This window comes from Garra rufa, chromosome 16 (genome assembly GCF_049309525.1).
Source record: "Garra rufa chromosome 16, GarRuf1.0, whole genome shotgun sequence".
NCBI classification, from domain to species: domain Eukaryota; kingdom Metazoa; phylum Chordata; class Actinopteri; order Cypriniformes; family Cyprinidae; genus Garra; species Garra rufa.
In genome coordinates, this window is record NC_133376.1 from 12,011,904 (window position 1) to 12,036,822 (window position 24,919).

Consider the following 24,919-nt stretch of genomic DNA (forward strand, 5'->3'; position numbering starts at 1 on the left):
ATGTGAAGTTGCTGTCTATATAGGGTTCCAAATCAGTCACTTCCTACGCTGCCTACATAGACAGCAGACAGATAGGGAGCTGACTGGGCTTTAAAACAGAGCTTTTGTATTGTGTCTGACCCCTGTGCGTTCTCTCTGGTTATTTTTTTTTTTTACTCAATTCACCTGTCCAAACTTCTGACAGGTGTTTTTCTTGCTCTGCAACCACACAATAACCTCACTTTCTGCCATTTTTCCTCATCTGAGAGCGGTTGACAGCTGTAACATCGGTGATTGACAGTCAAATAACCTTTCAAGCTCACGCTTATATATGCATGTCAGCAATGTGACAGACAAGATGTCAACCACAGTTCCATCAATAAAGCACGCATCAAATAAACTCGCTCTCAGAATTCAATCAATTGTAACTTCTGAAGTTTTCAGAAAGGTTAAAGGTCGCTGCAGGGTGAAGGTGAGCACTCATACCTGGCCATGTAGTCGTTTCGCACCAGTAGCAGGTGCTGCAGCAGAGACAGGAACATAGGTTCAGCTTTAGAGTCCTTCACGGTGTTCATCAAGATTTGGAAGACTTCAGACATATCAGTGAAAACGGAGTTAAAGGATAACACCATAACTTATCAAACAGTTGCATTTGTAGTAGTTTACAGTCCATAACTGATAAAATACATTATATATACACTATATACTATATTGCCAAAAGTATTGGGACACCTCCTTCTTTAGTAATTTCTTTGAGTACAAATCTTAATGTTTAGGCATGTAATGATATACTAAAGAATTGTGTGCCATTGTATAGCCATTTTATATTTTAGACAGGACCCTTTCTTTTCTAACATGACAATCCTTTTGTGTATAAGGCAAGGTTCATAGAGAAATGATTGATTCAGTCAGTGTGGAAGAACTTGACTGTTCTGCAGAAAGCCAAGTCCTAATCTCAGCTGAACACCTCTGGCGTGACTTTAAATGCAGACCTTGAGCCAAAAACTCATCACCAAACACCAATGACTTGCACATACTTCTTTAGAACAGAAAAGGGCACTTCCAAAACTGTGGCAACAAAGATGGAAACATAATTCATGTATTTAAAAACTGTATTTCCATCTCTGTTGCACCAGATTTGGAAGTGTCTAAAATGACTGTACCCTTATATCCAAGTCATCGGTGTTTGCCGATGAGTTTTTGGCTCAAGATCTGATTTAAAGTCTCACCAGAGGTGTTCAGCTGGGTTTACGACTTGGCTTTATTCAGACCAGTCAAGTTCTTCCACACTGACTAAATCACTCATTTTTATTTGAACCTTGCTTTATACACAGAAGCGTTTTCATGTTAGAATAACAAAAAGGGTTGTGTCCAAACTGTTGCTATACAATTAAAAGCACACAATTCCCTAGAATATCATTTTATGCTTAAACATTAAGATTTGCACTCATGGAAATTACTAAAGTAGTAAAACCTGTTCATTTAAAGAGGGTGTACCAATACTTTTGGCTAATAAATATTCTGAGATAAAATAATTTTTAATTAATAAATAAATATTTGGTAAAAATGTAAACTTAATGAAATGAGTTTCCTGTGGTATTACTGTAAGTCTCAGTTAAATTTCAGCTCAAGTACTAAAATTACTTTATTACTAAATTACTAAATTACTAAAAAATAAAAAAAATAAAACATTTAGAATATTTTTGTTTAAAAATGCAAGTTATTAACAAAATGGCAAAAGCACATAAAACTAGTACAAATGAAATGCAAACATATGAAATAACAATAAAAACGTATTTTTTATAATAATAAAGAACACTAAAATAACACCAGAGGTGATTATTATATAAATAGTATACTTCATTCAGCTCCACTGTTATCATTTCTAAGACTATAAAAATGATGTAACTTTCAAATAAATATTTTAATTAAATATATGTCTTTCTTGCCATTTATATTTTGTGAATGATTGATTTAAAACTGTGACAAAAACACAAAATCCAACCTAGACTTTGACGCCACCTGGTGGACAAAACCTCACAATAAGATTTAAAAAATCTATTCAAAAAGGCCATATCTAGCACATATCCCTTTGTATATTTTGAACTTTTAGTCCACTTCAAAATGTTAATCATGATATTTGTGCATTTTAACTGTAAATGTGACGCTGGACCACAAAACCACTCATAAGAGTCAATTTTTAAAAAAATTGAGATTCATACATAATCTGAAAGCTGAATAAATATGTTTTTTATTGATGTATGGTTTGTTAGGATAGAACAAATTATTGGCTGAGATGCAACTATTTGAAAATCTGAAAATCACCTTTAAGTTGTCCAAATTGAGTTCTTAGCAATGCATATTACTAATCATAAATTAAGTTTTGATATATTTACGTTAGGAAATTTACTTAATGGAACATAATCTTTACTTAACACCCTAATGATTTTCGGCCCAAAGGAAAAAATGATCATTTTAACCAAGTGTATTTTTGGCTATCGCTACAAATATACCTGTGCTACTTAAGACTACTTAAGGTTTTGTGGTCCAGGGCCACAAACCTCTGTTATGAAATGTCTTCACATGCGAAAAGATTCAATGCTTTTTTTAAAGAGTAAGGCAACACCCTGTGTTTTGTGATATGGTCCTCAATAGTTTAAAGTATGAGCTGAAGGATAATAATAATGATTCTGCACTTTTGAGACACCTGGTGCCCAGTTTCTGAACTACAATCAGATGCAGTAAAATATAAAATCTACAAACTAAATCAAAAAGTCAGAGCTCTGGTTGAAGCCAGAGCACTTCAAAAGGTGTTTTAGACAGATGATTAAAGTCAGCAGTGAAGGATATTCCATCTCAAGACGGACGTCGTCCAACCGGGAGCGAAGATCTTCAGAGTCTTCATCAGCCTGCTCTTCAAACACCTGCAACTGAACCTTGAGCTCCTCGTTCTCTATCGACCTCACCTCCTACATGCATACACACACAGAGATGGAGAATCTAAATGAAAGTGAAATCGACTGATTGTGCCATTATATAAATTAATGAGTTAGAAAGTAATGAAGACGTGATGAACTTCAAGTGAAAAAAATAAAATCACTAACTGATTGTGAGTCACGTTGTACTGCACATTCATATACTTTAAGATTATATCAGTGTATTTAATATACTATTATAGTTTTTAGTATTATTTAAAATGTTTTTTTTTTTTTTAGTTCTCATTTTAATTTTTCAGTTTTAGTAATTTTTTGTGTGCTTTTGTCCTTTAAATAAGTATTTTATAAAGTCTGTAGTTTAAATTTTTATTTTATATTCAGTTTCAGTTGCTTTACACTGCAAAAAATGCTTTTCTTACTTACATTTGTTTCCATCCAAAATATCAAACAATTCTTGAATCAAGAAGGATTTTTCTAGACGAGCAAAAAGGTTCTTGTTTTCAGAAAAAAACAAGTCAAAATTAAGTGCGTTTTTGTTGGAAACAAGTAAAATAATCTGCTAATGAGGTAGGAAAAATAATCTTGTTTTCAGTTTGAAAATTTTTTTTTTTTTCTTACCCCATTGGCAGGTTATTTGGCTTGTTCTAAGCAAAAACTCACTTAATTTTGACTTTTTTTTTTTTTTTTCTGAAAATAAGACAATTTTTACATGTCTAGAAAATCTTTCTTGATTTAAGAATTTGTAGATATTTTGACTGGAAACAAGACAAAAATCTAAAAAAAATAATAATAATTTTCTGCAGTGTAGTACAAGTTACTCTAAATGAAAAAGAGAAATGTTGCTTTGGGAACCAGCTAAAATAAAAGTTGCTTATACATTTTATTATTCAGTTCACTATAATATCCCTGAAGAGAGCTGAGACATAAAAAAACACATTGTAAAATCCAGGGTTATTATCAATAACTAAAAAACAAATAAAACAAAAACACTGCATTAAAATTAACATGAACCAAAATTAAACAAAATAAATCAATAATAATAATAATAATAATAATAATAATAATAATAATAATAACTTAATCCAAAACTGAAAACTGAAAAAAAAAAACTATATAGATATTTTTTTTTTAAACAAAATATACTAAAATACATTTTTTAGTATTTTAAAATACCCATTCATTCATTAATTGAAGTCACTCAAAGTGTTTCTGTGCATTTCCTTTTGCAACAATTTAAAATAATTATAATTAGATTAATGCAAGTACAAAGTTTAAATTAGAGTCCTTGTGGTACTTTATACAGATAATATTGGTATTAATTTGTAGGGGTGAGAAAAAAGAAAAAAAGAATCAGTACTTCACAATTCGATTCATATTGATGCTTGGGGTAACGATTCGATAAAAAAAAAAAATGGATTCACGTTTTTCCAATTTGTAATCATGATTCACATTTTTTAATAATAATTTTGTGCACAATGGTCATCAAACGCACCAGTATTTTAATACAAAAACACACCAGTCTATAGCTTGGATAGTCTCAAGAAATGTGTGTTTGCACATTAACTATTAACTTCCTAATAAACCTAAAATATTAAGCACTTTACTGTGACTGTGACTGAATCCAATTCCAAATTCCTCTCGTAATTATATCGTTACGTATTTATGCTGTATATAAAATGTCAGCATCAGGGAGCTGCTAATAATACGCTTTTAAATGCGTTTTCACGTTTTAGTCTGAATCATGATTCATATGTGAATCGATTTTTTCCTCCACCCCTATTCATTTAGAAAATGTTTAAGTTAAGTAGTATTCATTGCATATTAAGTTTTGGTGTGCTTTGTTTCACTAGTATGTGTGTGTTTGGACCTTGAGAAGGTCTTTGAGCCCCAGTCTCATAAGCTCTGATCTCAGGTGGATCCTGAAGTCCAGCTCCTCCACTCGACTGATGAGAGCATTGATCAGCTGCATACAGCCGGCCTGTACAGAGACACACGTAACATCAGTGAAAGGACATCACATCAGCAGCTCGAGTTAGTAGTCACGTGTGAGTGTTTTACCTTGAGCGTGATGGAGTTTCTATGCATGCCGGACAGCAGCGGCTGGAACCTCTCGATCTCCTGCTCTTCAGCCTGTTCAGTGATGCACTCCAGAACTTGCTCATGACTGAAACACACACACACACACACACACACACACACACACACACACACACACACACACACACACACACAGTTCATCCTCTTACACTTTTTAAAACGACCTTGTGGATCATTTGAAGTGGAAGCTGTTGAGGTTTATCTTGACAAAGCATCTTTAAACATTCCCTTCTCTGCTGTAGCACTTAAATCACATATGTGACCCTGGACCACAAAACCAGTCTTAAGGTTAAATTTTACAAAACTGAGATATATACATCATATGAAAGCTCAATAAATAAGCTTTCTATTGATGTATAGTTTGTTAGGATAAGACAATATTTGGCCGAGATACATCTATTTGAATATCTGGAATCTAAGGATGCAAAAAAATCAAAATACTGAGAAAATCACCTTTAAAGTTGTCCAAATTAAGTTCTTAACAATGCATATTACTAATCAAAAATTACACTTTTATATATTTATAGTAGGAATTTTACAAAAATTCTTAATGTAACATGATCTTTACTTAATTTCCTAATGATTTTTGACATAAAAGAAAAATCAATAATTTTGACCCATACAATGCTACAAATATACCCCAGCGACTTAAGACTGGTTTTGTGGTCCAGGGTCACATATGTTTTTGTATTTCTACATGTTAAATGATTGGCTTTATATTTTTCATTTTAGTTTACATGTTAATTGTGTGCTTTTGTGATTTTTACTAGTTTTTATATTTCTACATAATTCACTTTTAGTAATTATAGTACTTCATTTAGTTTTTTTTTTTTTTTTTTTTTTTTTTTTATAATATTTGTATTTTATTTTATTCCAGCTTTGCTTCAAATATCAAAAACGTTTAATGAAAAAGTGAGAATAGCAGCCGGCTAAAACTTTGATCATTAAAAAAAGTAAAATAAAAAAAATAATAATATAAAATGAAATAAACATTAATGATGAAAAGATTAATGAATTTAAAAATATTAATAACTAAACAATTAATTTATTTTAAAAATAATAATAATGGTTCAATAATCATTTAAAAATATATATGAAATTAAACAAACCTTCATATTTAATAATTATAATTAGTTTAAGCTAAAGTACTAAAATAACTAAACCTTAAAAAATGAACCAAAAATTAAAAATGACCAAAAAACCCCACAAAACTACTAAAATTATTGTTTTAAATGTAATGAATGAATGAATGAATCAAAAATAAAACAGAATATATATATATATATTAGTGGTGGGCCGTTATCGGCGTTAACGTGCTTATCGGGCGATAAAAAAAATATCGCCGTTAATCTATTCTCAAAGTCGGGTTGGGAGCTGGGTCTAAACTACGCAAGATATGATGACTTTCACCTTGATATTTTAGCACGGATGACGTATACCTAGTCGAATTGCACTGTAGGGGGCGAGAACGAGTCTTCAACTTCTGTGAAATTACCACATCAAATGAGACGTGCAAACATGGATGCAGCTATGAAGCCGCTTCAGGGCAGGTGCGTTGCTAGACCCTTTTTACTGGGGCACGTGAGTTATAATTTACTTTGATAATCCCGAAATAAAGACATTAAACTATATGCAACAACTGAATTGACGCTTCTAAAAGCAACGCAGTTTAATGGAAGACTATGCACGCAGAATTCCATGCCCGCCCCTAATATATATATATATATATATATATATATATATATATATATATATATACATACACACACACACACACACACAGTATATAGATAATGTTTTTCTATATAAATAATATAAAAATATAATATAATATAAAATAAATTAATATTACTTGATTAATATTAATTAATGATACTTAAACTACATTGATGATCCATTTTAAACTAAAATGACCCCCCCCCTCGCCAAAAAAAAACACAAAACTACTAACAAAACATCAACTAAAATTATTGTTTTAAATGTAAAAATGAATTAACTAAATCTAAATCTAAAATGAAAATAGAATATATAAATAAATATATAAATAATATAAAATAAATTAATACTAAATTTTAACAAAAGTATAAATGCGTATTAATGATACTTAAACAACACTGATGGCCCATTTTAAATTAAAATGACCAAAAAAGCCTTACAAAACTACTAAAACTAAAAGTATTGTTTTAAATGTAAAAATGAATGAACTAAAATGAAAATATATATAAATAAATAAATAAATAAATAAATAATATACAATAAATAAAAAAACACCAAAAAAAAACACAAAATGACTAAAACATCAACTAAAATTATTGCTTTAAATGTAAAAATGAATGAACTAAAACTAAAATGAAAACAGAATATATTACATATTTGTGCAAATCTATTGTCTTTCATCTTTATAATTTACAATAAAGTCATAATTAGTGATGGTATTAGTGTTTTTAGTGATCGGACAGGACTGTTGCTATAGTAACTTCCTTAGATGAACATGATTTCTGTTTCCTGGGCATCTAATTGGCACTTGAAGAGCTTGTGTGGCTATTGAAATGCTATTTGAATACACTTGAGTATGTGAACACAGCTTTTGCTTTTAGTTTCACACTCACGTGTTTCCTGGATGCTCGAGGATACAGATGGCAGACAGCAGTTTGACTACATCCACCATCATGTGCGGGACGTTTGGGTTGATGGATCGGACGAGGAGAGGGATTCCTTCTTCTGACGTCAGCATGGCTTTTAGACCATGCTAAGAGAGACAGAAAAACAGACAGACAGAGAGAGAGAGACATTAATAACAGTTTGCACAGTCTGTATTCAGTATGAGCTCAGATCTGTTCTGACCTTGTTGTTCATGAACGCTTTGAGACATCGAATGATCTCATGTTGACATTTAACACCAATTCCGGCATACCTGTAAAGCAGAGAGTGAGAGAGACCAATCACATCATTTCAAAATAATTTGCATATCATAAATGTAAATAGTTGTGATCTTGGACGTTGATTGGCCAATACATTAACATAATATATTTGTATAAATACACTAACCCTGTAAATATCTGAATGTTAAAAAAAATAATAATCAAAACTTCCCCTCAATAAAGAATCACTCTTTTATAGGATACATCTAGAAAATGAACATGTGTGTGTTACTGCATTTATGTCATACATAGGTTCTTCTCTCTCCTCTTGAAGTTTCTTGAGGAACGCCAGAAGCAAAGCCAAACCCTCGGCTCCAAACGTCTGGACCCAACTGAAACACACACATACAATGATCAGCTGATATCAGACACACAGAAATGTTTCAATGCAAATGTGTGCGTGTGTGTACCTGACAGGGTTATTGTTTAATGACACACGCAGTGACTCTAGGCAGGCCAGTAACTGTGTGTCCCTCAGATCAGTCCTCAGCTCCTGGATGTACATCAGTGCTGACTTCGAGCTCTCCTTCTGACTCTTACCCTAAAACACACAGATTGTCCAAAATGAATGAATGAATGAATGAATGAATGAATGAAATTGAAGGGTTCTTTTATATACACTACTGTTTAAAAATTGGGGTTGGTCATGTGTTTTTATGCTTTTGAAAGAAATCTTTTCTTCTCACCATAAAAAAAAAGGATCCTTCAGAAATCATTTTAATAAAAACAAAAATAACTATAGTACATCTGGGAAAAAAGGAAAGAAAAACTGTTTAACTGTATAAAGAAAGGTGAGTGAATGAATGAGTGAATGATTGAGTGAATGATTAAGTGAGCAAATGAGTAAATGAATGAGTGAAAGTGAGTGAGTGAGTGAGTGAATGAACTAACAAGTGAATAAGTGAGTGAGTGAGTGAGCGAATGAGTATGTGAGTGAGAATAAGTGAAAATGAATGAGTGAGTGAATGAATGAATGAATGAATGAAAGTGAGTAAATTAGTGAGTGAGTAAAAGTGTAATTAAGTTAGTTAGTGAGTGAGTGAGTGAGTGAGTGAACAAATAGGTGAGTGAGAGCAAATTAGTGAAAGTGAATAAATGAGAGAACGAATGAGTGAGTGAGTGAATGAATGAGTGAAAGAGTGAGTTAGTAAATGAGAGTGAGTGAGAATGAGTGAGTTAGTAAATGAGAGTGAATGAGTGAGTGAGCAAATAAATGAGCAAGTAAATGAATCAATGAGTGAACGAATGAATGAGCAAATGAAAGTGAATAAATGAGTGAATAAATGAGTGTGAACAAATGAGAAAATGAAAGAGTGAATAAATGAGTGAATAAGTGAGAATGAGTCAGTGAATGAGAGTAAATGAGTGAGCGAATAAATGAGTGAGTGAATAAATGAGTGAATAAATGAGTGAGTAAACAAATTGAGCAAATAAAAAGTGAATAAATGAGTGAATAAATGAGTGAGCAAATGAAAGTGAATAAATGAGTGAATAAATGAGTGAATAAGTGAGAATGAGTGAGTTAGTGAATGAGAGTGAATAAATTAATGAGTGAATAAATGAGAGAGCTAACAAATTAATGAGCGAACGAATAAATGAGTGAATAAATGAGTGTAAACAAATGAATGAGCAAATGAAAGAGTGAATAAATGATTGAATGAGTGAATAAGTGAGAATGAGTAAGTAAATTAGAGTGAGTGAATGAGTGAGTGAATAAATGAGTGAGCAAACAAATTAATGAGTGAACGAATAAATGAGTGAATAAATGAGTGTGAACAAATAAATGATCAAATGAAAGAGTGAATAAATGATTGAATGAGTGAATAAGTGAGAATGAGTAAGTAAATTAGAGTGAATGAGTGAGTGAATAAATGAGTGAGTGAGTGAATGAGTGAATAAATGAGTGAGCAAACAAATTAATGAGCGAACGAATAAATGAGTGAATAAATGAGTGTGAACAAATAAATGATCAAATGAAAGAGTGAATAAATGATTGAATGAGTGAATAAGTGAGAATGAGTAAGAGCTAACAAATTAATGAGTGAATAAATGAGTGTGAACAAATGAATGAGCAAATGAAAGTGAATAAATGATTGAATGAGTGAATAAGTGAGAATGAGTAAGTAAATTAGAGTGAATGAGTGAGTGAATAAATGAGTGAGTGAGTGAGTGAATGAGTGAATAAATGAGTGAGCAAACAAATTAATGAGCGAACGAATAAATGAGTGAATAAATGAGTGTGAACAAATAAATGATCAAATGAAAGAGTGAATAAATGATTGAATGAGTGAATAAGTGAGAATGAGTAAGTAAATTAGAGTGAATGAGTGAGTGAATAAATGAGTGAGTGAGTGAATGAGTGAATAAATGAGTGAGCAAACAAATTAATGAGCGAACGAATAAATGAGTGAATAAATGAGTGTGAACAAATAAATGATCAAATGAAAGAGTGAATAAATGATTGAATGAGTGAATAAGTGAGAATGAGTAAGAGCTAACAAATTAATGAGCGAACAAATAAATGAGTGAATAAAAGAGTGTTAACAAATAAATGAGCAAATGAAAGAGTGAATAAATGGGTGAATGAGTGAATAAGTGAGAATGAGTAAGTGAATTAGAGTGAGTGAGCGAATAAATGAGTGAGTGAATGAATGAATAAATGAGTGAGTAAATGAATTAATGAGCGAATGAAAGCGTGAATGAGGGAATAAACGAGTGAGTGAACAAATGAATGATCAAATGAAAGTGATTAAATTAGTGAATGAGTGAATTAGTGAGAATGAGTGAGTTAGTGAATGAGCGAATGAACACGTGATTAAATGAGAATGACTGGGTTAGTGAATAAGTGAGTGAATGAGTGAACGAAGGAATGAGCGAATAAATAAGTGAGTTAGTAAATGAGTGGGTGAACGAATGAGTGAGTTAATGAGTGAAAAAATAAGTGAGTGAATGAATGGGTGAGTGAGTGAATGAGTCCTGACATTGCTTTATCTGTGTTGTGTAAACATGCAAAAAAAAATACAATTTATTTTTACTAGTCCTGTGGTAGTAGAATGCAAAGACAGCACTAAGAAAGCAGATTATGATCCAGATGAAGAGCGGCAGTGTCCTGTCTGACATCTGTAAAGAAATCTGAACCACATCCTGTGTGTGTGACAGGAAGAGCATGAAACCGCCACAGGAAGAGCACCTGATCGTGTTCATCACCTCTGAGACTCACTAATGGATTTGGATTCAGTGAGATTTAACTAAGTGTGTGTTTACACCAGATGTGTGGAAGTTATTACATGAAGATTCCGTCAATTCAAACAAAACCCTGACAGACAGACAGATGGAGGGACAGAGTTGTTGTGTGTTCTTACAGCATGTGAAGTGTGCAGGTACTGAGACACCATCTCTCTCTTGATCATGATATCCTTCTTCCTCAGCGGCTGCTGCTTCTCCTCATTCAGGTTCATATCCACCTACAGATAGGGAGAACAGATTTTGTAAGGGAAAATATATACACAGGAATAATCTGTCATTAAAACCTATACATTTATCATGAAAAATATTGTTTACCTCATATTATTACCATTTTCTTTCTTTGTTTCATTTTAAATAAATTAATAGATCCAACCAAAAAGTGTGTTTATCATAAATATGAATGTAATAATTTAAAATGATTAAAATGACAAATATAATTGTTTTTAATTTCTAATATTTTTAAATATCTCACAAAATTGGTGTTTATTTGTTTTTATTAATTTACTTTTAGCACAAAATTATTCGTAGTTTTTTATTCATAAAACTTTTTATTTGAGAATAAATGAATATATACAACTAAAAGTTTTTTTGCGTTTGCCTTTATCATAGTATATCATGGTATAAAGTTTAATGTTAAAACAAAACTAAATTTCAAAACCAAAATGTTATTACTACAATATAAAGTGAACTTTTCATATCAGCAGACAATATTCCACACAAAAATATTTTTATAAGCAATATTTTCATCAGTGTTCAAACTTTACACACTTAAATCAGCAAATTTTTTTGTTTACTTTGTTTACCTTTTTGTTTTTTTTTACTTTTTAAATGTATGCATCACCTTTCATTTTAAATTATTAAAATTCAACAATAAATTCTATAGGGCTGTTACCAGGTAGATTAAATAATTTACACTGCAAAATTACAAGTGCAAGAAATAATATATACGTAATGTTATAAGATTAATGTTTTAAATACATTTATGAATTTACAAACAAGAAACGTTTGGGGGAACCTTTGTCATTTTAGCGTTAATGTGACCAAAAATATTTAAGACCGATCAAATCTGAATTTAGGACATTTTCAGACTTTTTAAGGCCTTTAATTAGGAAAATGTTATTTAAGACATTTAAAGAATTTTTAAGGACCCGTGGACACCCTGTTAACACACTGAAACACATTTACTTTGCTAAATAGGAATATTGCATAGACTTTTATTTTTTTTTTATATACTTTTTTTTAATGCACTTAATTATAAATACTACAACCTAATCCAAACATAATCCTAACAGAAAACTTTGATCATTTCAACAGTTATATAAAAAAATCTTTATTTATCGGTTTTACAAATGAGAATTTGGCCAAAATTCATTTTTTGGATTTTTTTATTAGGTTTAGCTCACTTATGGGTACAAATTTGATCCAAAAATATGGTTAAGCAGGTACACAGTCTCTCACACACACTTACCAGCATCTGCTCAAACAGCTCCAGCACAGACTCGTCTGACAGCTCGTTCAGCGAGGCGCTCTGGGACGGCACTTCATACTGGGCGGCAGACGAGTGTCTGTTTCCCATCGGGACTGACTTCTCCTTCTTCGTCCGCATACTGGTGAAGCGCTCCAGCTGATACAGGGTCAAAGGTCAAAGGTCAATGCTAAGACATACCACAGTAAAACACACTGGAGGATTTATACTCTGCATATTGTTAGTTATTGCATGTTCAGAATGACACACTAACATCCTACTTGCAGTTTGTGAGTTTTTAGTATGCATGGACTCACATGTCCTACTGACAAAGCCACAGAATATAACCAGATCTCACTAAATCCTAGAATGCAATGCACTCAAATTGACCTTCCGTTTGCAGTACACACTGCGTTAAATAGTACGCTAGTATTTCATTCTGAACAGAGAAACATGCTCTGCTGGAAACAAACTGATAGCATCTGAAATGTAATTGTCTTTATGTTTTTTTATCTCATCAGGTCTGTCACTCAACAAGAACAAAAGGCCTTTAAGGGAATTCCAGATCAATCCTGTAATCCGGCTTTTCTGAGAAACCTTTTCAAGTAGAGACGAGAATAAAGCAGCAGAAACATCTGAGATACTTACACACACCCTCCATCACATTCAATACTGAACAACAGCAGCTGCTTTATTACAATGAAACAAAACAACAGATATAGAAACTCTCATCAATAATCAGAAATATTTTAATAATGTAGCTGATCAAAAGGCTGAGGGTCTAAATCTATGCTATTTTTCCTAGTTTATGCAAAAAGTGTACTAATATTGGAGAGTCTTGAAAAAACACTAAAATGTAATACTATTAAAGTAAGTAAAAATACTATTTTTACTATTAAATGTATTTGTTAAACACTCTTTACATCAGTAAAATATATTTTCTTTTAATAAATAAATAAATATTAATTTATGATGAATAATGGTCTTTTTAATATATTATTTTTAAAAATGATTGTTTTTAATTCATATTAAAATATATTTTTTAAAAATTAATAGATCCAAAAATATTTTTCTTAATCGGTATTGGTCTAAGTGAAAATTTAATATATAATAATAATAATAATAATAATAATAATAATAAACATTTAAAACTATATACTTGTAAAATTCATATAATTAAAATAGATCTATTTGTGGATTAAATTAATGGATCAAAAAATATTTATCATATATATTTATTTTAAAAAACCTCATTAAATAAATTAACAGTTGTTATTCCTAATAACATTTAAGTGTGTGTGTGTGTGTGTGTGTGTGTGTGTGTGTGTGTGTATATATATATATAATTTATTTAATAAAGTTAAGTAAAAATGTAACAAATGTAAAAATAGTCAAATTTAGCAAGCAAAACAAAGTCATAAAGTAATACATAAGTTAGAAAATAAGTAATAAATAATTTACTAATTAAATTCAGATTTTGGCCTGAGTGGGTCAAAATTGTAAAAGTATAAATTAAAATAATAATAAAAAAACGAATAAAACATTATTCTTTAAGCACTACAGTATTTTTTTATTCATATTATCAAAATGTATAAATTAAAAATATATCTATTTCTAAAAGAAATCAATGGATCCAAAAATATTTTTCATATTATTTCTCATAATTGCTAAATTAAGATTTTCAAAATATTGTTGATCCTAATAACCAAATTTTAATCTGGGAAATAAAAAACTGATTTACTAGGGAAAATAAATAAATTAACAAATAATTCAGATTGCTTTATTGGAATGACTGTAAAAAAAAAAAAATTTTAAAAAATTAAAAAGTTAAAAATAAATAATAATAATAATAATAAATAAATAATAGTAATAGTAATAATAATAATAATAATAATAATAATAATAATAATGCAAGTAAATAAAAAAAATATTTAATGGCCTGATTAAATCAATATGGGAAAGATAAAATATTAAAAATAATAATAAATATAACTTCAAGAAACTGTTTTCTTATTTTATGATTTTTTGTGTAGACTGCCCTCACTATGATTCTGCTTGACACAAATATGAATTCATAACCATGTGGCAAGATACATTTTGGCAACATTTCAATTTGACCCACTGTTGGAAACTCTTCAGACAAACAAACACACACGTGAGCGTGATCCATGCGTGAGTGACGTCACACACTTCCTCTGGCTGTGTCAGGAGTGAGTGTGTGAGAGTCACTGAACACTGACATCTGATCAGTTTCTGCTGTGAGCGGGACGGGACACGCAAACACTGATCTGAGGTCAGCTGCTAAGTTTTGCAGTAATCAGACGGGTGACGGCGGACGCGAGGCAAAGCGTGTGCTACAGACACATGATGAGGGGTGAAAGGTCAGGGGGACAGTGGGCGGTGATGGTATCAGTGGTGTTACATGGAGGTGACAGGACAGAGAGATGGGGGGAGCGTTAAAAAACACAGAATACACTCGTGTGCACCTACCTCATCAGGAATCAGCCGTTTGAGAGTCTGTACAAGAGCAGGAAACAGAAAAATCAACACTAAATACAGAGAAAGACAACAGAACACACTGAGAAAGACAGAAAGAGAGTGAGAAAAACTGGGGGAAAGAAAGAGTAGGAAAAGGTAATAGAAAGAGGAGGGGAAAGGCATCATGGGCCATAAAATAATCATAATCGATTTCAAAACTATATTAAATACAACAATTTCTAAATTATTGAATTTAAGACAGAAAAAAAAAAAACTTTAAATCAAAGACATTTCACATTTTCTAAACACTAGAAACTGCTGCTGTCAGATGAAGGTAGGGCTGCATGACTTTTCAGTAGAAAAATAAATAAATAAATAACTTGAGATTGTAATTTAAAAAAAAAAAAAGTTACAGGTTTGGACGAAATTGTCGGATTATATGAACATATAAAAATAATAATAATAATACCAAATTTACTACAAATAAAAAAAAAATTACAATTACTACAATACAATCTATTGTTAAAATATTATTATACATTCTATACACAAATACTATACTATAATACTGCTAAAATAAAAATTGTAAAAAAAAAATATGAATACTATACTATAATATTACAATAAATATTATATTATAATAATATAATATAATGACAGTTATTAGTATTATTAGTATAATTACTACTACAAAAACCTAATGTACTACAAAAAAATAAAAAATAAAACTATCACTACTATACTATTATTAAAATACACAAAAACACTAATATTACTAAAATAAAAAAATGAATAAGAAAAACAAATAATGTAACAATATAATAACTTGTGGCAAAAGTAATATTTATGGTTGTCTTAGTTTCTTCACTTTTAATTTGACAAAAATACAGTATAATAATAATAATAATAATAATTATTATTATTATTATTATTATTATTATTATTATAATAGCAACAAATTATAAATTAAAAGTATAATATAATTATGATTAATATAACATTTATAACAATTATTATTAAAAATAAAATTGTTATTAAAAATAAAAAAATAAAAAGTATTACTACTATACTATCTTTTTTATAATACTATAACATAGTATACACAAATACTATACTATAATATTACTACAATAAAAATGTAGTATAAGAAAAACATTTAAAATAAAACAATATAATAACTTTGAAGTGGCAAATAATATTTACATTTGTCTTTTCACTTTTAATAATTAATTAATTATTAATTTAATAATTCATTTTTAATAATAATAATAATAATAATAATAATAATAATAATAATAATAATAATAATAATAATAAAGTTGTAGTTTATTTATTAAATTAAATTACAGCCTTTGCGATTTTATTGAACACCAAGCCTTATTACTAAATAAAAGCAAAATTATACATATTATATTACTAAAATATTAAACTACACATTATATACAAATACTATAGTATATTAAATTTTAAGCATTTAAAGAAAACTAGGCTATTTAAGACAAACAATATTACTTTTCTTTTGAATAAAAACCGCAGTACATATTTAATTAAATCACAGCCTTTGCTATTTGCACTGAACCATATCACATTCCCTACTGTAAGGTTAATTTGTGATGCTAATCTAAAGTAAATCAATGTTGCACAAGCACAATCCCGCCACACGAGGGCAGAGCAGCTCAGCAAATAAAAATCAGACACAGCACATCACTTCCTCCTAACAGGAAACCAACAGTCACCTGTTTATTAAAAAGACATTTCTATGGTAACCAAAACAAAACGCTGATTCTCCAAATGCTATTTGAGAATCGGTGAGTGAGAAGCTTGGAATGAGATAAGAGACACGACCTTTGACCTCGCAAAACAAAACCAGCAGCAATAACATGACCTGTTTAGTAGAAATGCAGATAACACTGTCAGAGGTATGTGTACATCAAATATATAATATCGCCACAGAGAGATAAAGAATATTCACAATACCAATAAATATCAGTTGGAATACTACTCAAAACTTAATTCATTTAAAATCATAGATTGCTGGTTTATTTGCAGTTTTTATTGATGTACAACAGATATTTTTAATGGAACTTGTTTATTTGTTTGCACAAAAAACACTGATACTGTTAAAGTAGTTTTGTCATGTTAATCAAGCAAAAATAATATAAGAATATAAACAATTAAAAATATTATAAAATAAGTGTAATAAAAATAATAATAAATAAAAAACCTGCTCTCAGATACTACACAACAGTGTGTGTGTGTGTGTGTGTGTGTGTGTGTGTGTGTGGTGTTTTTGGTCAAACTATGACACATACTTAAAATATGTAATCAATTTTCTCAATTACTCAGAAACACACTTAAACTTTAGTTAATTCTTTACAGCAACACCCACAAAATCACCAAGACACACCCAACTCAACACACACACACACACACACTTCTATTGTTTTCATATACACATAGTTATACATTTTCTACCCCTACACTGTAATAAGTTTTCACCAGTTCAACTTAAAAACTTAAGTTTGGCAGCTGCCTTAAGTTTAAGTTAAATCAGCTTAAAACTACAAGTTATTTTAACTTATTACAAGAAAAAATGAGTTGATATAACTTGTGAGTTTAAGGGTGCTTTCACACCTGCCTTATTTAGTTCGGTTGAATCGCACTAGGGTTCGTTTTCCCTCTTGGTGCGGTTCGTTTGGGCAGGTGTGAATGTAGCAATCGCGCTCGAGTGCGCACCAAAAGCGGACCAAAAAAAGCGTACCGAGACCTCCTTGAAGAGGTGGTCTCGGTACGCTTTCAAACGAACACTGGAGCGGTTCGTTTGTGGTGTGAACATGAACCGAACTAGAACAGACCCAACCGCAAAAAGTACTGCGCCTTTTTGGACTAATCCAGCTGCCGTAGTCCGCTGCGCTGTTCATTATGGGATGAGGACTAGGGCTGCACGATTTGGAGAAAAAATCTAATTGCGATTTTTCTGATCAAAATTGCGATTTGCGATTTAAAATGCGATTTACTACTATATCATAAAAGAGCTACAGGTTTGATATGGTGGTTTTAACAGAACCAAAGAAAGACCAAGCATAATCACAAAGTATGCTACACTGTTCTACTGTTTATTTAAAACCTCTTAAACATTGTTGCCTTTTTTAAAATAAAGTTGTCAGTTATCATGACAAATTAAGAAAATAACTACAGTATCTTAAATAAAATTAAATTAAATTAACAATTAAAATTATATAATAAAATATTATTAAAATCTTAAACTTTTAGGAATCCAAACACACTGTAAACAATTTTACATCAGTAAAACACTGATGATAACCTACATTAAGAGACACTTTGTTGGGAAGTTAAGCCGCTGCTCCCGCTCATCTTTTCCAAATGGCGTTAACGTTATTTGCTCAGTACATGCAGTAGAGACCTGCACTCCTACGGGAGTATATAGCGGGACCTGACGCAACCGACTGCAGCGCGGGACAAAACTTGATGGACGAGTGCGGCTGTTCGGGACGCGGGAAAATAAAATGATTCGCTGGATCCCCGCAAAATAGAAATATCTAAAGAGCAAAATATTGTTATTCATCTATTGCACAAAAGCAGCAAGAACAACTAGTATACAACTTACAGCTATTATCAGTAAGCACAAGGATAGGCAGTCAGGTGTTTAAGTTAGAATCCACTCACTGCTCAAACATTCTTGCACAGTGCTGAATATTGCGTGCTCGCGAATTAAAACACACGAAGTGTGTTTGTGAAAGATTCATCGTGCATAATATTCATTGTGTTGTTAGAGCTTTATGAGATCGCAAATGAACTGAGATGTCAACTTTAGCTTTGTCTGCTTGCATTCTGCTCTGGATACACACAGTAGCTCATGCTTGCTCTTAATTCTGTTAAGAATAACAGTGGTTTGTGAATGTTGATGCTTAGCCTATATAACAAATATTTTATCGGGGACGTTTATGCTGGGGTTTTGTGAAACTTACGAGATGTTACAAAACTGTTTCATGTAAATTCAATTGATGTACTGAAAAAAACTATATAGGTTACTTTTATGCGGGCAGGAGCGGGGACAAAACATGAATGTCGAGGTAGGAACGGACCGAGATCAACATATTTCTGCGGAGGCGGGACTGAAAAATACGTCCAGTGCATGTCTCTACATGCAGTGTTAAAATGCCCCCTATTGGTTAAACTCTGCATCAAACGTAATATAAGCATGAAGACGTAATATGCACTTGAAGTGACCTGTCAAAAACGACTTATATGCTTGTTACCACATTTGATAATAAATCGAAATAATCGCAGCTCTTGCGATTTGAAAATCGCACCCTTTCAAATCGCGATTTCGGTTTAAAAACGATTAATCGTGCAGCCCTAATGAGGACAAGTATTTGTTGACAGTTAGCGCTTTAGCAACATAGCCCCATGACAGCTCGCGGACAAACTTGGAGTTGTGAGGAGGTGCGGAGCCTCATAAATTTGGTCTGATGATCATATAGGTCCCAACTTTCGAAAACTCACAAGAACATCACAATCTTTCTCATTGTTTAAGGGGCCGTTCACATGTCGCGCCTAAAAACGCATGGAAAACGCCTGTACAGCTATGATAAGCTGTTTCTCCAACTTGTCAATGCTTTCTATGTTATTAAGGGAAAGGATGAAGCTGATTGGTTGGTTTGTCACATGACCTGCGGTGCGCTTGCGATCTTTTTATCTCGATGCGGCGCGTTCGCGAATGGAAAAAACATGCGCGTCGCGACCACGTCGCTTCCATTCTGAGCGTGCATACCGCGAATCTACATTTGAAATAACGAGCTTGAGCGCCCAAAAGACGGGACATGTGAATGGCCCCTAACAGTTTAGAAAATACGTTCAACACACTGATCTATATAATTCTCTAAAATAGATCAGTGGTTCAATGACACGATCTGGCCAACGAGTGAGGTGGATGTTGTCACATGACTGCATTTTGGTTCGTTTCAACTGGTTCGGACCAGAGCAATCAGTGTGGTGTGAAAAGGACCCAAAACGGCAGAAAAATGCTACAGTGTATCATTTGTTGCTCTTGGTCCGGACCAAAAGAACCGAACCACAGATGTGAAAGCACCCTAAATGACTTAAGTTGATTTAACTTAAAATCTTAAAAACTTAAGTTTAGCAGCTGCCTTAAGTTGAAACTGGTGAAAACTTTTCACAGTGTAATTATGTAAGCCCATTTCTGCCACTAAATAAAAAAAAAGGTAATTGCGACATTTTATCTCACAATTCTGACTGTTATACAAACTCTCAATTCTAACTCTTTTTCTTAGAACTGTGAGTTATAAAGTCAGAATTGGTAGATATAGTCAAAATTGCAGGATATAAACTCACAATTGCGAGAAATAAAGTCAGAATTGTGAGATACAGACTTCACTGCATGAAGTTTATTTCATGCAATTCTGACTTGGTAACCCACAATTGCAAGTTATCTCGCAATTCTGACTTTATAACTTGCAATTTTGAGTTTATATCTCACAATTCTAAGAAAAAAGGGCCAAATTATGAGATAAGTCGCAATAATCTTTTTTATTTTTTTATTCAGTGGTGGATATCTACCCCAACCCTACCCCTCACAGAAAATGTTCTGCACTGTTATAATTCCCAAAAAAAAAAAAAAATTCCCAGTTTTACAAACAAGGACATCCCCCAGAGGGAGTTTTTGGGTGTATATGTATACCCACACACACACACACACACACACACACACACACACACACACACACACACACACACACGTTCAAAAGTCTTGTACTAGTCTTTAAAGAAGTCTCTTATGCTCATCAAGGCTGCATTTATTTGATTAAAAATACCGAAAAAAACAGTAATATTGCAAAATGTTTTTACAATATAAAATAATGTTTTTTATTTTAACATACTTTAAAATAGAATTTATTCCTGTAATGAAAAGCTGAATTTTTATCAGCTGTTACTCCAGTCTTAAGTGTCACATGATCCTTCAGAAATCATTCTAATATGCTGATTTATTATTAGAATGATCAATGTTGGACAATATCAATAGTTGTGCTGCCAAATATTTTTTTGGAACCTCTGATTTTATTTTCAGGATTCTTTCATGAATAACAAGTTTAAAAAGTACAGTTTTTATTCAAAATATAAATATTTTATAACAATGTACATTTATTATTAACTTTTAATAAACTTTTAATTATTAACTTAATACATCCTTGGTGAATAAAACTATTGATTTCTTAAAAAAAAAAAAAAGAAAATGTACTGACCCCAAACTTTTGAACGGTAGTGTATATATAAAGTAATATAAAAAATATATTTGTGGTATACTGTCTCAGTCTAAATTACATTCACAAGGGTGTTTTAGAACGCCAAACAAATTGGATTATAATAGCAATAACAACAACAACAACAACAACAACAAGGACGGTAAACAATTGCACTGCAAAGTGAATGAAAATGAATATTTCATAGGTATATTATTTTTGCTTTACACTACAGTAGGAAAATTACAATAGTTTACTAACTTCTACACTTGAAAGAGATATTTTGAATGTGGGCTGCAGTTACATTTAAACCATTTAAACCGCTAGCTGTCAGCAATTAGTAAGGTACTTTTAAGCTTTTATTTTGACGGAAACAGCAGTAGAGCTTTTATTTTGAAGAAAAACTCTAGTTTTCAGTAAAAAGAGGCAAGAACGCATCTCACTACAAATCTAGTGAAATGCTGTAATCATTTGCCATGAAAATAAAGCATAACTGGTGGGCGCTGCATTCCCAGATGCACACTAAACTCACAGCATAGGCATAGGCAGATTTTAATACAATATTTAATAAATCAACATGCATAATTTTGTGAATAAACTAGGGCTGCACAATAGATCGTTTCAGCGTCGTCATCGCGATGTACGCATGCGCGATAGTCACATCGTGGCAGTCACGATGCAGGGCAAAAAAATAAATTATGTATGTCTGATTTAAAAATGTACTTTCTATATTTCTAAACTTTCTATTCACGGATCTATATTTGTCTAAAATAAAGTAATTAACTCATGTTTAAAGGTTCTTTAAAAACTACAATGCACACGTTGCTTCACCTACTTCATGCATGCAGTCTCTGTGTGCGCATGGCGAAATAAGCGCGGGACGGGAGAAAAGCGCCGAAATGGAAGATTTGGTCGCAAAAAGAAACGCAACGTCGGTCATATGGAAGTATTTTGGATACAAAAAGGATGCTGCTGACCAAAAACAGGTGCTTTGTCGGGAGTGTCTGTCAGTTGTTGCCACAACTCGTGGAAACACTACGAATTTAAGGGACCGTTCAAATGTCGCGCCTAAAAACGCGTGGAAAACGCTAGGCGCGCCGCTTTCTCCTTCTTTCCAAAGCGCTCTGTAACTTGAGTGGCGTCTGCCGTTGCTAAGCAACCATGACCCGCGCTCTCCTAAAGACGTGGACGTTTCAGTAAAGATAAACAAACGAAGATAAATGGATTTCCAAAACTAAAAATTGCTTGCAGTAGCTCTGCTGCTAAAAAATGTTATCCCTGTAACAGCGATGATCAGCTGTTCCTCCATCTTGGCTAAGCTTTTAATGTTTTTTGTGAAAGGAAGAAGCTGATTTCCCTTTCACCAGGGTAAAAGCAACATTCATTATTCATTTCATATTAGAGCCTTGATTTGCCTGAACTGACAGTGAATAAGGTGAGTCAAACTGTTCATGAAACTACCCAAAATAAGCTTTAAAAAGTATTTTATTTCAGGGTTGATTATACTGTACTTTTACATTTTTTTTATTCTTTGAAAATGCTTACAAAATGACCCCAATTATTCTTGAATTATTATTTGATTTTTAAGCAGTTCAAAACAACCTGATGAACATAAATTAATTTGTACACATCGCAATATATATATAATCGCAAGAAAAAAATATATTGCAATGTAATTTTTTCCCAATATCGTGCAGCCCTAGAATAAACGATTAAGAATTTTGACTGAATTTATGTTTCTTGTGCTCTTTAAAGGATTCTGAAAGGCTTCTGAAATGCTTGAGGCTAAAATAAGTTTTGTTGATAACAAAACTTGTAGCATGTTCCTCCTTTAATCTCATATTGCACCTCCTGAAGCTGATTAAAAGCAGAAAAGAGGCTGAAGACTGTGCGGACAAGTTCTCAATCTTCTCACACACATACTTTACACTTTATAAGGACCTAGAACATTAATCAGTGATGAAACAAGTCTTAATATGACCTTACATATCAGATTAATTTTAATGAGTCACCTAAACACACACACATGCACAGATGACAGGGTGTGTGTGTGTGTGTGTGTGTGTGTGTGTGTGTGTGTGTGTGTGTGTGTGTGTGTGTGTGTGTGTGTGTCTGAGAGCACCTGCATATCTCATTTTCTTCTAAAAATAGACACAGATATGAGCATTCTTTCAAGTGTGTGTGTGTGTGTGTGTGTGTGTGTGATTTTTGTCTGCTTGGTTTCCATGGAGACAAGTGTCCATTTCGGTTTGCCAACTGAAGCTTGGGGAACGTGTGTGTGTCTGTGTGTGTGTTGAAATGATGTCATAATTCGGGCCCCACCAGACACGCCCGTTAAAGTGTGACAAGCCACTTCCTGCACAAAGTGCTCACAGGAAGTGTCACAAAGAAAGACACATGCAAAAGCTGCATTAAGAACACACACACACACACACACACACACACACACACTAGCAGAGCATTGTTTCAGTCTATATAAGGAACAAAACAGCAGGATAATATTTAATAGGTCAGAAAGTGTCATTTGTCCATAACAGTATAACAGTCCTTGATGTCACTGATCTTAATAATAGATAATACACTGAATGTTACAAAATTGTGCCCATGTTGCTCTACACCACTGTAGAAAACAAACAAATGCATTAAATAAATATTTAATTGTATGAATAAAACCAAGTTTGGTGTCAGTGTTTTTCAAGCTCACCAAGTCTGCATTCATTTGATCATAAATGCACTTAAAAAAAATAATATTGTGAAATAGTATTACAATTTAAAATAACTGCTTCCTATGTGAACATAGGAACCTGTGATGCAAATTTGAATTTTCAGCATCTCATTTTCTGATTATTGTTAAAAACAGGTGTGCTGCTTCATATTTTTGTAGAAATTGTGACACATTTTAGGAGTTTTTGATCAATAGAAAGTTTAAAGGAACTGCATTTATTTCAAATATAAATATTTTGTAATATTATAAATGTATGTACCGTCACTTTTGATCAATTTAATGTGACTTTAATGAAAGCATCAATTTCTTTAATAAAATAAATAATAGTATTATTAAAATAAAATAAATTACAAAATAAAACTAAACAAAACAAAGGAAATAAAACAATCCTAAATAAATAAAATAAAGACATTAAAATAAATTAAAAATAAAATAAATTAAAATAAATTAAAATTAAATTAAATTATTAAAATAAAATAAACTCCAAATCCTTTGGACAGTAGTGTTTATTTATTATGACATTAATATTGTCATTACTGTAAAAGTCAAATACAATCACAATGTATCATGTCAAACTCAAATAATACATCCGTTTTACATTACAATAATGAGAGTTTAATGGAGAAATGCATTTAATTTGTCACTACGCAAAAAAAAAATGAAATAGAAACAGCATCTATTTGAAATATAAATATTTTGTAACATTATACATTTCTGTACTGCCGCTTTTGATTACTTTTATGTGACCTTGATTAATAATTCAATTAAATTCAAATCAATGTCTTTAATAA

The 24,919-nt window shown here is 31.7% G+C and overlaps 1 protein-coding gene across 1 annotated transcript in view; it reads right to left on the bottom strand.

Moving 5' to 3' along the window:
- LOC141288058 (protein diaphanous homolog 1) overlaps positions 1-24,919 on the bottom strand; it is an 89,992-nt gene that overhangs the window by 40,066 nt on the left and 25,007 nt on the right. The window contains exons 2-12 of the mRNA XM_073820176.1: positions 15,135-15,161; positions 12,648-12,803; positions 11,296-11,397; positions 8,344-8,474; positions 8,182-8,265; positions 7,857-7,926; positions 7,622-7,761; positions 4,974-5,079; positions 4,783-4,893; positions 2,830-2,948; positions 466-582 (exon numbers count right to left, since the gene is read on the bottom strand). Coding sequence (XP_073676277.1) covers positions 466-582; positions 2,830-2,948; positions 4,783-4,893; positions 4,974-5,079; positions 7,622-7,761; positions 7,857-7,926; positions 8,182-8,265; positions 8,344-8,474; positions 11,296-11,397; positions 12,648-12,803; positions 15,135-15,161 — 1,163 coding nt within the window. The remainder of the gene's footprint in view (positions 1-465; positions 583-2,829; positions 2,949-4,782; positions 4,894-4,973; positions 5,080-7,621; positions 7,762-7,856; positions 7,927-8,181; positions 8,266-8,343; positions 8,475-11,295; positions 11,398-12,647; positions 12,804-15,134; positions 15,162-24,919) is intronic.